Source organism: Sander lucioperca, chromosome 9 (assembly GCF_008315115.2).
Source record: "Sander lucioperca isolate FBNREF2018 chromosome 9, SLUC_FBN_1.2, whole genome shotgun sequence".
NCBI classification, from domain to species: Eukaryota; Metazoa; Chordata; class Actinopteri; order Perciformes; family Percidae; genus Sander; species Sander lucioperca.
The window spans coordinates 4,376,611-4,390,133 of record NC_050181.1 but is presented as its reverse complement, the minus strand read 5'-3'; the positions used below and the strand labels follow the sequence as shown (position 1 = coordinate 4,390,133).

General features: G+C 38.5%; 2 protein-coding genes across 4 annotated transcripts in view; both read right to left on the bottom strand.

Moving 5' to 3' along the window:
• The window catches only part of zfyve9a (zinc finger, FYVE domain containing 9a), a 30,229-nt gene extending 24,272 nt beyond the window's left edge, over positions 1-5,957 (bottom strand). For 2 of the 3 annotated variants that reach the window (XM_031293709.2, XM_031293711.2), the window contains exon 1: positions 5,728-5,957. The gene's annotated coding sequence lies outside the window, so the exon portion shown is untranslated. The remainder of the gene's footprint in view (positions 1-5,727) is intronic. The other variant, XM_031293710.2, reaches the window with a different exon arrangement.
• A 2,305-nt stretch (positions 5,958-8,262) lies between these two features.
• Positions 8,263-13,297, bottom strand: LOC116045822 (transcription factor BTF3 homolog 4-like). Its single transcript, XM_031293708.2, has 6 exons — positions 13,169-13,297; positions 12,551-12,610; positions 11,766-11,879; positions 11,176-11,377; positions 9,064-9,123; positions 8,263-8,715 (listed from the first exon to the last, which is right to left on the bottom strand). Exons 2-6 carry the CDS (start codon positions 12,602-12,604, stop codon positions 8,669-8,671), a joined length of 477 nt encoding a protein of 158 aa, XP_031149568.1. The 5' UTR covers positions 12,605-12,610; positions 13,169-13,297; the 3' UTR covers positions 8,263-8,668.
• Positions 13,298-13,523: the final 226 nt, after the last annotated feature.

The window sequence follows — 13,523 nt, the reverse complement described above, 5'->3', positions numbered from 1 at the left end:
CAACAGGGCTTTAATACAGCATGTTACAAACCTTCAGGCTAGCACAGTCCAGATGGAGTATGATGACTCAGATGATTAGGCACAACACACGCCGTGACGTCACTGCTCAATCAATACAAGAATGAACTCCGCTTGCTAAAATAAATATTGACTGACATTTTTAACTATTTCATGATCACCTTTTTAAAAATATACTCTATAGCAGGCAACAGTGATTTAACTGACTATCAGTTAATGAAACCTTTTGTTAAATGCTGTGTAAAGACAATCAGCCATACATTAATTTCAAGGCTTTTGCCTGAGTCTAAAAATAGTCTAAAAGGTTTCTCTGCAAGAACACATAAAAAGGACTTTTTGGTGCATTTTATGCCTTTTTACTAAGTTGACAGGTGAGAGATAACAGAAAACAAGGGGACATACAGTATATGGTAAAAGACATGCACGTCCCCAGCCACAAAATTGGCAAATATTTTATTTCATCTGAAACTACCCAACTAAAAAAAGGCAAACAAGATAACAAATGTGACCAGACAGTTGTCAGTTCATGATACTTATTTCAAACATTTCATTTAGTTCTAAATAAGTATTGAGGTTCAAAATCTACTCATAATCGCCACTGCTTTGATTTTAGCAATACCTTTCAGTCCTGACTGTGACATCTACCGATTGAAGCAGGACCAACTGAAATGATTAAAATTATTATCATAGCTATTATTGACCAAAATGGAGACTACTGTTGCTGCGGTGATGACACATGAACAGTAGTATCCAGTGTTAACTCCCACTGCCTCAGCCGGAAAAAGCATGAAAACGTCCAGGCACTTTTAAAATCAACAGACAAAAAAACTGAAAGTAAGAGTTGCTGTGAGCATGATAGCATTGTCCTTGTCAGCCTGTTAAGAGTGGGAGAGGATCCAGTTTGGGTCGAGTAAATTACCTTTACATCACCTGAACCGATCACTGAATGGGAGCAACATCTAAGCACCAAAGTTTAACCTCGTCCAACCTCTGCAGCTTTTATTTAGCATAGAGGTTTCCCTCTACGCTGAATAAAAAGACTCACACCATAAGAGCCTGAAAACCTCCGGTGGACTGCGGGACAGTGCACACATAACCACACACAGACAGACACACACGCAAACATGTGAACACACACACACACACACACACACACACACAGGAGACCGTCCCTGATTAAGATTTAATTACTCTGCAGAGGCATTGAATAATGCATCTTTAGTCAAAGTGCGTACAGGAGTTGTATTTTTAGACATGTAAACTTGTGATGCTTTAAAGGAGACATATGTGCACGAGAGGGTGTGTCAGTCAGAGAGCCTGTAGGACTAAAAGGAAAATGGTCATGCAGCTACACGATCTTAAGATAATGTTGTGAACATGCTTCAACTCCTCAACTAATGACTAATCAAAAACTATTCCATGTGGCCTGAAGTAGAGCGAGAATATTGAGATTGTGCAAGACAGTGGAGCTCACCTGACAGTTATTCTAATTGACCTATAAACTATTTTACAGACTAATGATAAACTATTGTCAATCATCACAATGTAATATATAATTGCATACTATAATATGTCAGCACTACCTCTTTGTACAATGCTACAACAATGCTGTCTTCAACAGCTGGATCCAGGGAATGTTTGGTGTCTTAACTTGATTGATTTGATCAAAGTCACTGCACAGATAGTCTATATCCACGACGTTCCACTTCTGGGATTGCTCCGTTGCCGACGGAAATTCCGCCGGATTTCACTCATTCAGGCTGGATATCCATTGCCTTGGGCTTCCTTTGTGTTGGCATTTTAAACTCTGGTCGATTTATGAGGACTATGGTCAACCTTTTCTCAGATCTCTGCAAGGTAAATTGAGACAACTAGCTAGACTATCCTGTCCAATCTGAGTTTTCTGTTGCACGACTAAAACACCATTTGAACGTACACACGTTCCAACAAAACAAGTTCCTTCCAGAGGCTATTTTGCAGCGGCACCACAGCTTTTCCCGGCGCTCAGCATCACCTAAGACGATTGTGATTGGTTTAAAGAAATGCCAATAAACCAGAGCACGTTTTTCTCCCATCCCGGAATGCTGTGTGGACTAGCCAGACCCTCCTCTGCAGCGCCGCGGTGGAGGAAGGTCTGGCAAAGCGAGACTACTGCACAGATAATGAATTATGAAATGTGGCCTACCTCATTTTCTAAAGTTGTGTGTGTCAATATAATGATAATAAAAACAATAAATGAAAAAGGGCAAAACATAAATAAGGGTATTTTGTAAATTGGTGTTAAAGTATAACACATAATGTTAAAGCATGACTGAAAACAGGACCATGGTCTCTACTCTATTTTTACAACAAGCAAACTGCAGTTGATCCCCCATTCACTACAGCCATGCTCCAGCCTCCAGTGTAAGTCTGACATGCTAATAATGAAATGGCCTAACAGACTACTAACACAATAAACCATACCGGACTGGACATCCTTGCATGGCAGAAAAATTAAATAAGACAAGGGCATAAACAGCGAGGGAGCTCGGACAAACTAGAGCGCTACAACAGTTCATTATGTCCTCGCTGTCAAAACAACTCTGTTTCCTGCTGTTTCCTGTGAGGGAGTTTTTCCTTTAAGAATCTTTTTTTCTGGTTTCTTGTTTCCTTTGATTGCCAATCAATATTTTCTGAGATCCACTTCCTGCATGAGGATGCCGTTATACATATACAATACCGCATACCGAACATGCCGAATACATAAACTCACGGTGTTCTTCCATGTCTTTTCACAGAACACATTTTATTATGTCACAGCAAGAAAATGAGAGGTAGAATATCCTTAATAATAGCAAAACAGCATTTGAGTACACCATTTTCAGGATTCTGGAAGTCTTAATTTAGCCTTACTGGCATGTGCCCCTTTTATATCAGTTACCCATCATTAATGTTATCAATTCCACCTGTGCTTTTCTTCATAAAAAAAAAAAAAAAAAAAAATCTGGGCCAATATCTATAAAGCCCAACATTTCAGCATCAAATACAGCAAACTTCTGAGAGTGAGCTAAGATTTCTTCTTCAAATTAAGAATAAATGTCCTGCATAAATGTTCCTAAGTGTTCGTCTAAGCTCCTAAAGTATTTAAGAGCGCTCATGAGGAATCATAATCATAACCCGGTTAACAGTAACTAGCTGATGGCATACAGAGGCAAAGTCCACACACATCAAAAAAAAAAGCCCAAATATTCTATTATCTTATATTAGGGCTTATATTAGCTTCTCAAATGTAAGGATTTTCTGCTTTCATTTGACATATGTGACAGTAAATTAAAAGTCTTACAATTTTGGACTATTGGTTGGACAAAACACGTAAATTGAAGACATCACCGTGGGCTCTGAGAAATGTTTTCACATTTTATAAATTAACCAATAATTAATCAAGAAAATAATCTGCAGATTTTGGACTGTTGGTTGGTTAAAACAAGCAACTTGGGAAATCATTATGGAAATGCCCCACTACTTTCTGACATTTTATAGACAAAATTATTAAATGAGAAAAACAAAATCAATAAAGAAAATTATTATTATTCGAAGCCATTCATTTAAAACTGCTGTCTGATTCACTGGGGGTTTTGGATTAGGGGAAAACCTCCGTTATTTGTAAATTCTCATGAGTGAAAGTGATAATGGTTGTTAATAGTTTTCCAAGAAAACAGACCCCTGAACCATGTTTCTTTTCTACTTCTCCTTTTTTTTTTCCTGGTGCTACAAACTTCCAGGACGGCAAGCTCACATCCTGATAAACAGCGTTTTTAGATCCATACCCGACACAGACGTGCTCCAGACGCCGTTCACTCAGGGTGAACACAGGAAACCTCAAATGATCACTTCCTCTGTTTAAGAATGGACTGACATAACTTTCTAACATGATTGCATGACTGAATGACACATTATTATGTAATGTTTAACGCCCTAACTGGGAGTTGTCCTACCTCCTCCTGTATGTTTTTTTTTATTACAATTCTCAAGTACTGCTAGAGATGTCAGAAATAAAAGCAAAACACATTAAAAAACATGCCACAGGTTTGTATACTCCAAAAGGTCACACTCGCCTCAATAATAATAAAAGATAAATGATTTGACGAGAGGTTAAAATGGTAAATCTGTTGAGATTTGAACACGCTAAAAGTAAAGAGAGTAGCTGTCCTCCTGCTACAAAGAGCTGCTCTGCTTCACAGTAAGTGTCAAAAGCTATTATCATTTTCTGTTCTCCCTTATGTTTTGATCTACATTTAACCACCAAAGATGGAAAAAACTACAAGAGGAGACAGGCTGCTGGGCTGCCATCAGGGAGAGACTTGTAATACTTCCTGAAAGTGTACAGTAACCTACATCTGGGAAGTCTCTGCACACGAGAGCTGGTATTTACATGGGTAGCCTGTTGGATCAGTATACTCAATCACCTCCGCTGGGTTTTTTTATACTGCTTGATTGGGTGAGATACAGGTAAAAAAAAAAAATCAAATGTGCTGTGTATGTTTTGCATTCAGCACAGACAGTCAGGCAAGGCTAGAAAGATGCCAAAAAAATGATGGGCGTTATAAAAGTCTAAGCCTTTCCAGCTTATTTGTGGAAAAATGCACTTTGATATTATCTGATCTGGCTTCTCTTCACTGACCAATTTATTTTTAAATTTCTCACTGGTGATGACTATTCAAGGTGGCACTGGGAGGGGCCCAGTTATTCTTCATGAATCTACCTCCAGAGCTTGACTTAAGCCCCTTAGACCACATGACAAGGTAAATGCAAAATACACAGGACCAACAAACTTCACCAAACCAACTCTCAAGAGTAAGATAGATGACCATTAGCTTGGATTATGCAACCATAAAGTGGCACTGTGGCTGTTCCTGCTGCCTGCAGGCCAAACACAGCCTCAGATGGTAAATATTATTCACACTTCACAGATGGACTGGGTAAACCCATAGGAAACTACTCTGTGTTATTAAAGTGGTAACTGGCATGACTGAACAGCTACAAAATCACAGCTCAGGTTGTGTTTGCACCAAAACTTGGATAGTTAGTTGTATTAGCTGGGCTGCTAGCTGAATTTAACATCCACACCAAAAGGCCCACGAGTAAGTTTCCAAAACAGCTATCACCAAGCCGACTGAACCAGATGGTAGAAGGAATTTAAAACAGAGACCAAATAATACCACTGTATAGCAGCAGGGTGTATCAGGGGAATGAATTAGCTAGTATTAGGTTCAGCGGGTTACGTTAGTCGTGCGCCGAGTGACTGCAGCGACTTGCTGCTCTGACGGACACTCACACCGTCGCTGACTCGGTGGGTTTTGGGGCTTTGGGGCTTTGGGGCTAACGGTCAGTTTTAACGGTTATTTTAAAAAGCATTCCTCCTCAGGTTAACTTACTGATACACTGAAAGTGTATTGCCTCCCGCCGCACTGCTAGCGTTTTAGTGAATGTTTAGGTACAGCTCGTAAAGCAATGTTAACGCGTTGTGTGACGTTAATTGAAGGTAAAATAGTGTTACCGTAACACCACCTTTCCCGGTATCCCTCACCGTTTAGCTAGCTAAACAGACCATAAAATACACTGACTTTGGCTTATTTACTAACACTTGTCGTTGTAATGGCGGGCTGTAAAGCCAGAGCAACAGCAGACCTGTGAAATGCCATGAAAACAAATTCAGTTAACGTTACTCACCGGAGGAATCCTCATCTTTACCTACAGTCCCGCAGAGCCCCTCCGTCAGTGTCCGTCATACATAATCGCCTTTGAAGTCTATTTTTGAGTATCCTCGTGTAGACCCTCTGCTGCCTACCAAACTCAAACAGTGCAAGTCAGAAAGTGCAGCCTGTAGTCTACCGTAGTTGTGCGACAGCAGTCAAGGATCCCTCCCCCAAGGTTTAATATTGGGGAAAATAAGTAGCAAGACAACCACAATGAAAAGCCATTACTTCCGGTTATTTATCTTAAAATAAAAGTTCTACTTGAAAATGTAGGTAATAAAGGTATTATACTTGAGTAATACAACAGTAAGATGTATAGGCATGTATGTACAATACATATACGTGCAGTTAAGTGTGTATATAATTGAAAATTGTTGCATATAAAATGTAATGAAAAAATCAATAAAAATCCACATCATAATTGAAATGTTTGTAAAAAAAAGATATCAAACAAAAATATTATTGAAAGCAGAGTACTTTTATATGTCTTAAACCATGTCTATGGAAATAAATAAGTATTATTTATTGGGTCCTCTCTGTGTTATATCATATATTACAATATTGTATTTTTATTAGCGATGCATCAATGTGTAAGCTGCATATGCCACAGTAAATGTGCCACAGTTAGCCATGCAGGCTCATTTTCATCTGCAGTCCCTAGCAGGTTGATGGCTTTAAAGTTATGAAGTAGAGGTATAAAGTACCATGAAATTGAAGTACTTCAAAAGTTGTAGTCATTGCAATCATTCCACCACCAGCATTTAAAAGCTTTATGTTGAACAGATATTATCAATCATCCTGAAAAAAACGGATTCCCCTTTACAACCCTAACTTCTGTTCTGAGCCCTTATTTTGAAGGCGACAACACAGTTTCCGGTTCTGACCCAGCTTTCACTGTGCACCTTGACGAATCTCTAAAGCGGTTCGGCTCCATCCTGCTCATGCACTGTGGTCCAGCCGCAGCAGCAGCAGCAGCAGCAGAGACATTTTAGCTCAAACTGGGCTGGAGGTGGTGTGGTGAGCCCATGGATGTATTATAAGACCCCGGGGCGGGTCCGCAGCTTCATCTTTACACCCCCATCCCCCCGCCCCAATCCCCCCACCCCCCACAGCACGACACAGGACACACTAGAGCTAAAATGGCACATTCATCCCCGGTAACCTTGTCAGACCTCTCCTGCCGCTAGATAGTGATAGCAGCGGCCCATTGATCAGCACGATGCAGCAGAAGAGCGTCAGAGGTGATCAATGAAATTGAATATTAAGAGTGTTGGCGAAAATGTATGTAAAATTGAAATTCTTTCATCCCCTCCTTATTTGCACACCCAATCATACGTTTTAACAACAAATTATTTAGATGAAAATTAAGGCCAATACTAACCGTTATTTTCATTATTTCATTACTTTCATAACTACTTAATAAATTAGTAAAAAAAACGTAATGTTACCTGAACCCAAGGTAATATAACCTATTTTTTGTGACCAACAGACAAAAACAAATTATTAAACAAAAATAAAAATATAATAGAAAGTAATCAATCTCCTTTGTGAGGTTAAAAAAGTCTGGAGTTTTTACTTGATAAATGACAATCAATTACCAAAAATTGGAATACAAGTACTGTACTTAAACGCAATGTACTTAAGAGTATTTCCATTTTCTTGTACTCCACTATGACAGGGGAAATATTGTACTTTTCACTCCACAATTTTTTTTGACAGCTACTTTGCAGATTAAGATTCATCATACAAAACTTATTAGTCTACACAATTTTAGGTATGGTTGTATATTAAACTATACAATAGTATGATACTTAAAAGCATAATATAGTAGTTCAAATTAGCCCCCTTTTGACCAGATACATTCAAAATACTGATTACTTATTAATTCACATTCATATCATTCTTATATACTTTCTTTCAATACATTTTGCTGAAAATACTGTACTTTTACTTAGGTCAAATTTTCAATGGCAGACTTTTACTTGTAATTGAGAAGTTACGCTTATACTGTATGTAGTTTATATTGTTCTACTGCTACTTTAACTGAAATATGAATACTTCTTCCACCACTGTTGACTGATGTTCTTCCATTTTAATTCATTCAGCACTAGTGCTAATCCTCGTAGCTATAGCAACATAACCAATGAGCAAAATCAAAAGTTGTGCATTTTTAAATAAATAGATTTTAGTTTTACATTTTTAGTTAATTTCCCCCCCCCCCCCCCAGACTATTCCGTTACAGCAGCTCAGATATCTATGAATTCAAGGAAGTGTAAAGGAAGAAGGCCACTGTGGGGCTTTTTATAGGCTAAATGTTTTTTTCTATTTATAAAATGAGTATCAGTAACAAATACTTATACTACATATAAAAGGCCTCAACCACTACTTCAAATGTGTTTATCAACATGTAGGTAATACAATACTACTGACGTTTTTGTTTCCCATTCGCTGTCATTGAGGTGTGTTCTTGTGGCCAAAACCAATCTGAGAAGTAATAACGAGATGCATCAATAGCCCAAAAATGTTTTATTAAATTCATAATCACCACTATAATGTAAAATGAATTCTCCATTCACTTTAACTGTAATTTAATAAACAATCTCTTAAATACTAGCCACGTTTAACCATGTAGAAAGCTTATTTCTAAAGTAGTAGTCCTTTTGGTGCCGAGTCTCGTGCGGATCCTCCTTTCTTGGCGTGTCCACAATATTACAGCCTACTGAAATCAAAACCTACTGTATCTGCATGTTGTTGTTGCTGTGCTGTTGTGGGAGGCTAAACCAAAGTGGTTCACATCTCCGGAGATGATGATGCCTCGCACCTTTAACAACCGTTTCCCACAAGAGGAAATGCTCTCTGTGAGTCCGTAAGAGGTAAAAAATAGAACGGTTGACGGAGGAAAACAAAAGGGTTCATCAGTTTGCTTCATCCTTTGAGGCTTCATCAAAGTTCTCCACAAGATCTGTAAGATGGAAAACAACAAAGTGCATCAGGACTTTGTCCCACTAACACGTTGTGAAAGGATAGTGAGTGATTTAATCTTTTATTGTTAACACTCTGCATCTGAATTGTTGATCTAAACTATTTGAAAACAAGGATGCAAACTAAATTTAATTCCTTATTTTCTTGACTGACAAAATGGTAACACGACCCCGAACACATGTAATGTGTAATTTTGGAAACAAACCCTTAGATAATCTACAAAGGTGACGTTTGAAAGAAGAAGCACCGTTTTAGCATAAGCCTGAAAAGCATGACGAACAACAATTTAAATGCCCTCAGTAAATTAAACAATTATCTGCATTTATACCTGGTACATCGTCATCCTCCTCCTCTGCAATTTCCTCCTTGACTGCTTTCATGTCCATTGCTGCAAAATATATAAAAGAAAAAAAACAAGAGTGAATCAAAAGTTGAGCTGAAAATTGGCAAAAGTAAATTACGTGATAATTAATGCAGATTTATGTCAACAAGTGTGCATGTCCCAGCGTTTCCACCAAAATTTTATTGTAAAAGTCTGAATTTGGCATTGCTTTAAACATTTGTGTTGTGGCTGCATTTCTCTGTCCCAAAAAAGTCACACATCGTCTCAAAATGTCGATCCCCCTTGTTTTGCTAAAACTTTCTGAGGAAACCTGACCGCTGAAATGGACCCTTTTGCAAAAATTTCACGGCATGCTCAACATGCCGTGAAATGCTCGGCAAAAATCTAAATTACAACATCTGCAATTTCAAGACAGCTGGGAAAAGAAAAAAAAAAAACTATATCACGATTAGTTGTGTTGCCAATCTGGAAAAGCTGCTCCTATTTCCAGTTTGCTTCACTGGTTTTATTTTCATTTACATATAAAAACACTAAGGTCAACTGCTTTAAACTGAATCATCTAGATGCTCAGCCAGAGTGTTGGATTTCAGAACCTTTAATAACAATCGGTCTCTAAACGTTCATTTTTCTGTGGCGGTTTTTACTTTTTCCTCAGTCTTTGTTGTTCTCTTCAGTTTTCGTCGCTGCTATAACCAGTTTCTCTAGTTCATTAATTTATAGATTTAATCTTTACTGGTTCTCTAGTGATTCAAAACAAACAAAGCTGTCAAACTAATCTGCTAAGTACATTGACGGGTTAAAGGAAGCATATTCATACTGCGTTTCTTTTTTTAGGTAAGTTCAACCATGACCAGCTGCCTTTAACGTCTGGGTCATTAATGTGGTCGGAAGTTTGCCAACATGGAGACCTGAACTCTGGTCCTGTGGTTGAAAGGTGGTCACTTTTCTCACCACAGCACCCTCCATTCTCATCTCCTACCTCTAAAAACTTCCAAGAACTTCCCAGATATACACGACCACAGAGAACCCTGACATTGTCTGTGTGTGTGTGTGTGTGTGTGTGTGTGTGTGTGTGTGTGTGTGTGTGTGTGTGTGTGTGTGTTTGAGGGCTGGGCACTGAACGTCGATACTTTTATGGCACTGAAAAATATTCCCGGATCCTATGAGTATCAAAAAATTATTTATCTTTCGGTGCCAAATTTCGGTTCCAAAAGCATCCAAGCTTATCTGTCCTCTCTGCATATTGACACAGAGCGGAGCTCCGACCAACACACACACACACGCAGAGGTGCGGACGGAGTAAACTACGTGAGCTCTGCAGTTTGGTTGAAGTCAGTGAGTCACGACAATGCCGATAAAGTGGTTTCAAGTGTGGTTACAGTTTTTCAAAACTTCACGCAGACAGCTTTTGATATGATATTAATGGAGAGCCGAAAGCGGTCAGAGTGCTGCTGTTTTACACTTCCTCTGAGACAAGCAGGCACAAGAGTGGTTTCTGTGCCCTGATGACTGACTGACAGGCTGAGGTAAGAAAGGCAACTTTACTTCTACAGCACCTTTCAGCAACAAGGCAATTCAATTCAATTACATTCCTTTGCACTTAAGTTAGTTCTTCATTAGTTCAATGTTGGCAACAGGGCAGTCACCAAGTTTATTGTTAACGGTTTGTGTCATTATGCAGTTTGCACTAAAAAGTCTTTGTTCTTTACATTCCTTTGCATTTTAGTTAGTTCAATATTAGCCTGTACACAATGTCATTTGTTTATTTATTTATTATTTATAATATGTTCATGCTGTGGCAAAAAAAGTTTCTCTTTATTTGTTAATTTTTAAAGTTCTTTTACCAGTTTTATTAATGTTACTGAGTGAGGAGTGTTACCAGAATTTTTTAATTTTGATAACTGTTTTGATTCACAATTAAGGTGGAAAATAAAAGTTTTGTGTTTTGTTGATGTTGAAATGGATTTTAAAACATACGGTATCGAAAAAAGTATCGTTAAGGAACCGGTATCGAAACTGAGGTATCGAAATTGGCACTGGATCGAAAGATTTTGAACGATGCCCGGCCCTAGTGTGTGTGTGTGTGTGTGCTCTCACAATGCCGTGGGAACTGCTCGGCCAGCTTGCGCAGGCTGCTGAGGCTGTCAGCTCCCAGCTGGCTCAGGATGCCTGGCAGCATCTCTGTCAACTGCTTGGTCTCAGCGTGGCCTGTGATGGCAAAGGTGTTGGCAGACAGAGATGCCTGCACTTTGGGGTTGTTGAAGTGGATCACTGTCCCATCATCTTTTATCATATTCACCTGAGGAAATAGAAACCACACAGTCAGACTTAGAGCCAGTAAAACCTGATTTCGTCAAGGTATTATGTCAGAGGTACATACGACAAATGACATGACAAATTATCAACTAAAAAAGGGTTTAAATGACATGGAAAAACACAAGCACAAAAGTCAACAATCAGGTTAATGTCTTATTCTCAAGTTGCATCTGTTTTTTTGTGCTTAGATTTATCTCAAACACCTTGTGGGAACCAAGTGGATAAGAGTACTCTAAAAATAAGCTAGATGACATGATTGGATGCTTTGGTTAGGCTCTCCCTATTTCTCATCTTTTCTTATCAGGAGTCTCGGACAAAAAAATAAAGTCCAGCTATAGTACAATGCTGACAGTTTTCGTTTGATAGCTCACCTCTTCTATCCCTGCGATGTTGTTCACTGCCAGTTTCTTCAGTGAGCCCTGGAGTTTTTTGTCATCCGCTGATGCCGTTTTGTGAACAACCTTTTTCTTCCTGCGGGCCGTTCCCTGAGAAAAGAACAGGTGTGGATGCCAAAAAAAGGTTTAGACAGCTGAATTTATCAAAACGTCAAATACAGTTTATTACCACTGGGTCACTTCAGACAATTTTAATGTATATCTGGGAACATTTTCCATTATATCTTGGGCACATTATTTACTTATTTCTAGAAAACAGCTGTGCTTAAACAGTTTCTAACACTAGTTTTTAAAGCCCGGAATTTGACTTCAACAAGCTTTTGCTAATGCAGTGTTAATTTTATTATGAAAGCAGTGACCCAGGATCACAGAATAAATAATGAATGTAATATTAACATGGCTCTCTTTGGTAGGTAAAGTAAGGTAAAATGTGCAAGTAAATGTACTTTGTATTTGAGAAAATATTGTCATCTGGAAAAGGGCACAAGGCCTCAGTCACAGCAAACAACCCCACCTAGTGTGTGGCTGAAGACCTCACAATTCATTTGAATAAAGTCAAAGAGGCCACGGAAGGGCCCATAAAGAGAATGCTGAGGTCAGGAGGAAAGACCTGGCAGGTGCTGAATGCCATCACACTCCTTAAAATGAGCAACAACTGAGTCAACAGAAATCTGATAGCCCTGTTTGAGATTTTAATAGTGGGCATTTGTCACAGTACAAGAGATGTAATAGTATGTCCAAAAAATAGTAGCAGACTGTACCTTTCCACCTATCCGCACTTGTGCCTGGAGTTTGGCAAGCTTCTCTTGATTCATAGTGTCCTGTTTGTGAATAAAAACAAATTTAACTTTTTTTATTAGATTATTCTAATGCCGTTCCCATAAGAGCAATTGACAAATACAGTTGCGGTAATGACTATAACAGCATACAGTTTTTCACAGTTCAGAAAACAACAAGCAGTTTAAGGAACACATGCGATTAGCTAACGTTACTTTTTGGAAGTGCAATGGGCACAGCATGAGTTGGGCAATCAGAGCTACAATAATTCTCATTTCCACACATTAGCAAAATTGAGCGAGACCAGCTGACAGTTATACTAAACACATACTCACTGTCGGCATTAACCAACATAAATTGAAAAGAACAAAGGAAAGTATCTGGAGCTAATTTTTAAAATGACATCAAGTATAACGTAACTGTAGCTAGTTCGGTTGCTAACTAGCTAGAAAGCTAATTTAGCTAATACTAGCATAGTGGCTAAACAAGATAAACGAACTGGCCTTCGTTTTTTGGCAAGGCAAACAGTTAACGTCAACTTAAAATCAAATGTTAAAACAAACCGGCTCAGATGATAGCCACAAAATGAGGTGTTTTTTTACCTGTTTAAAGGAATAACCTGACAGTCCGATGAACTGTTCACGCTACTTTAATGAGGCTGAAGCGGTGCGGCTTGAACCCGCGTCAAGACAGCAGCAATATAAGATACTTCCTATTAATATTTTCACAATAAAACTAACGTGACTCCCGCAACAGTACATTTTTGATTTATGTAGAGAACATATTAATACTAAAGGGGAAACAATGTAAATTGTAATATATTTGAGTGGGATTTAATACGAGAAATCCCTATATATATTTATTTTTAAATAGTCTGTGGCTTTTAAACTTTTGTTTTCGTACTGATTTCTGGTCTTTTTCTGACATTTCGTTATCTAACTTGACCAGATTGAAGTC

Excerpts from the sequence above, each read along its gene's own strand:
- LOC116045822 (XM_031293708.2), bottom strand. The coding sequence starts at position 12,604 with ATGAATCAAGAGAAGCTTGCCAAACTCCAGGCACAAGTGCGGATAGGT. Across the intron at positions 11,880-12,550 it reads AAGTGCGGATAGGTGGAAAG|GGAACGGCCCGCAGGAAGAA; the intron begins GTACAGTCTGCT and ends TTCTTTTCTCAG. Across the intron at positions 8,716-9,063 it reads GGAGGATGACGATGTACCAG|ATCTTGTGGAGAACTTTGAT; the intron begins GTATAAATGCAG and ends TCCATCTTACAG.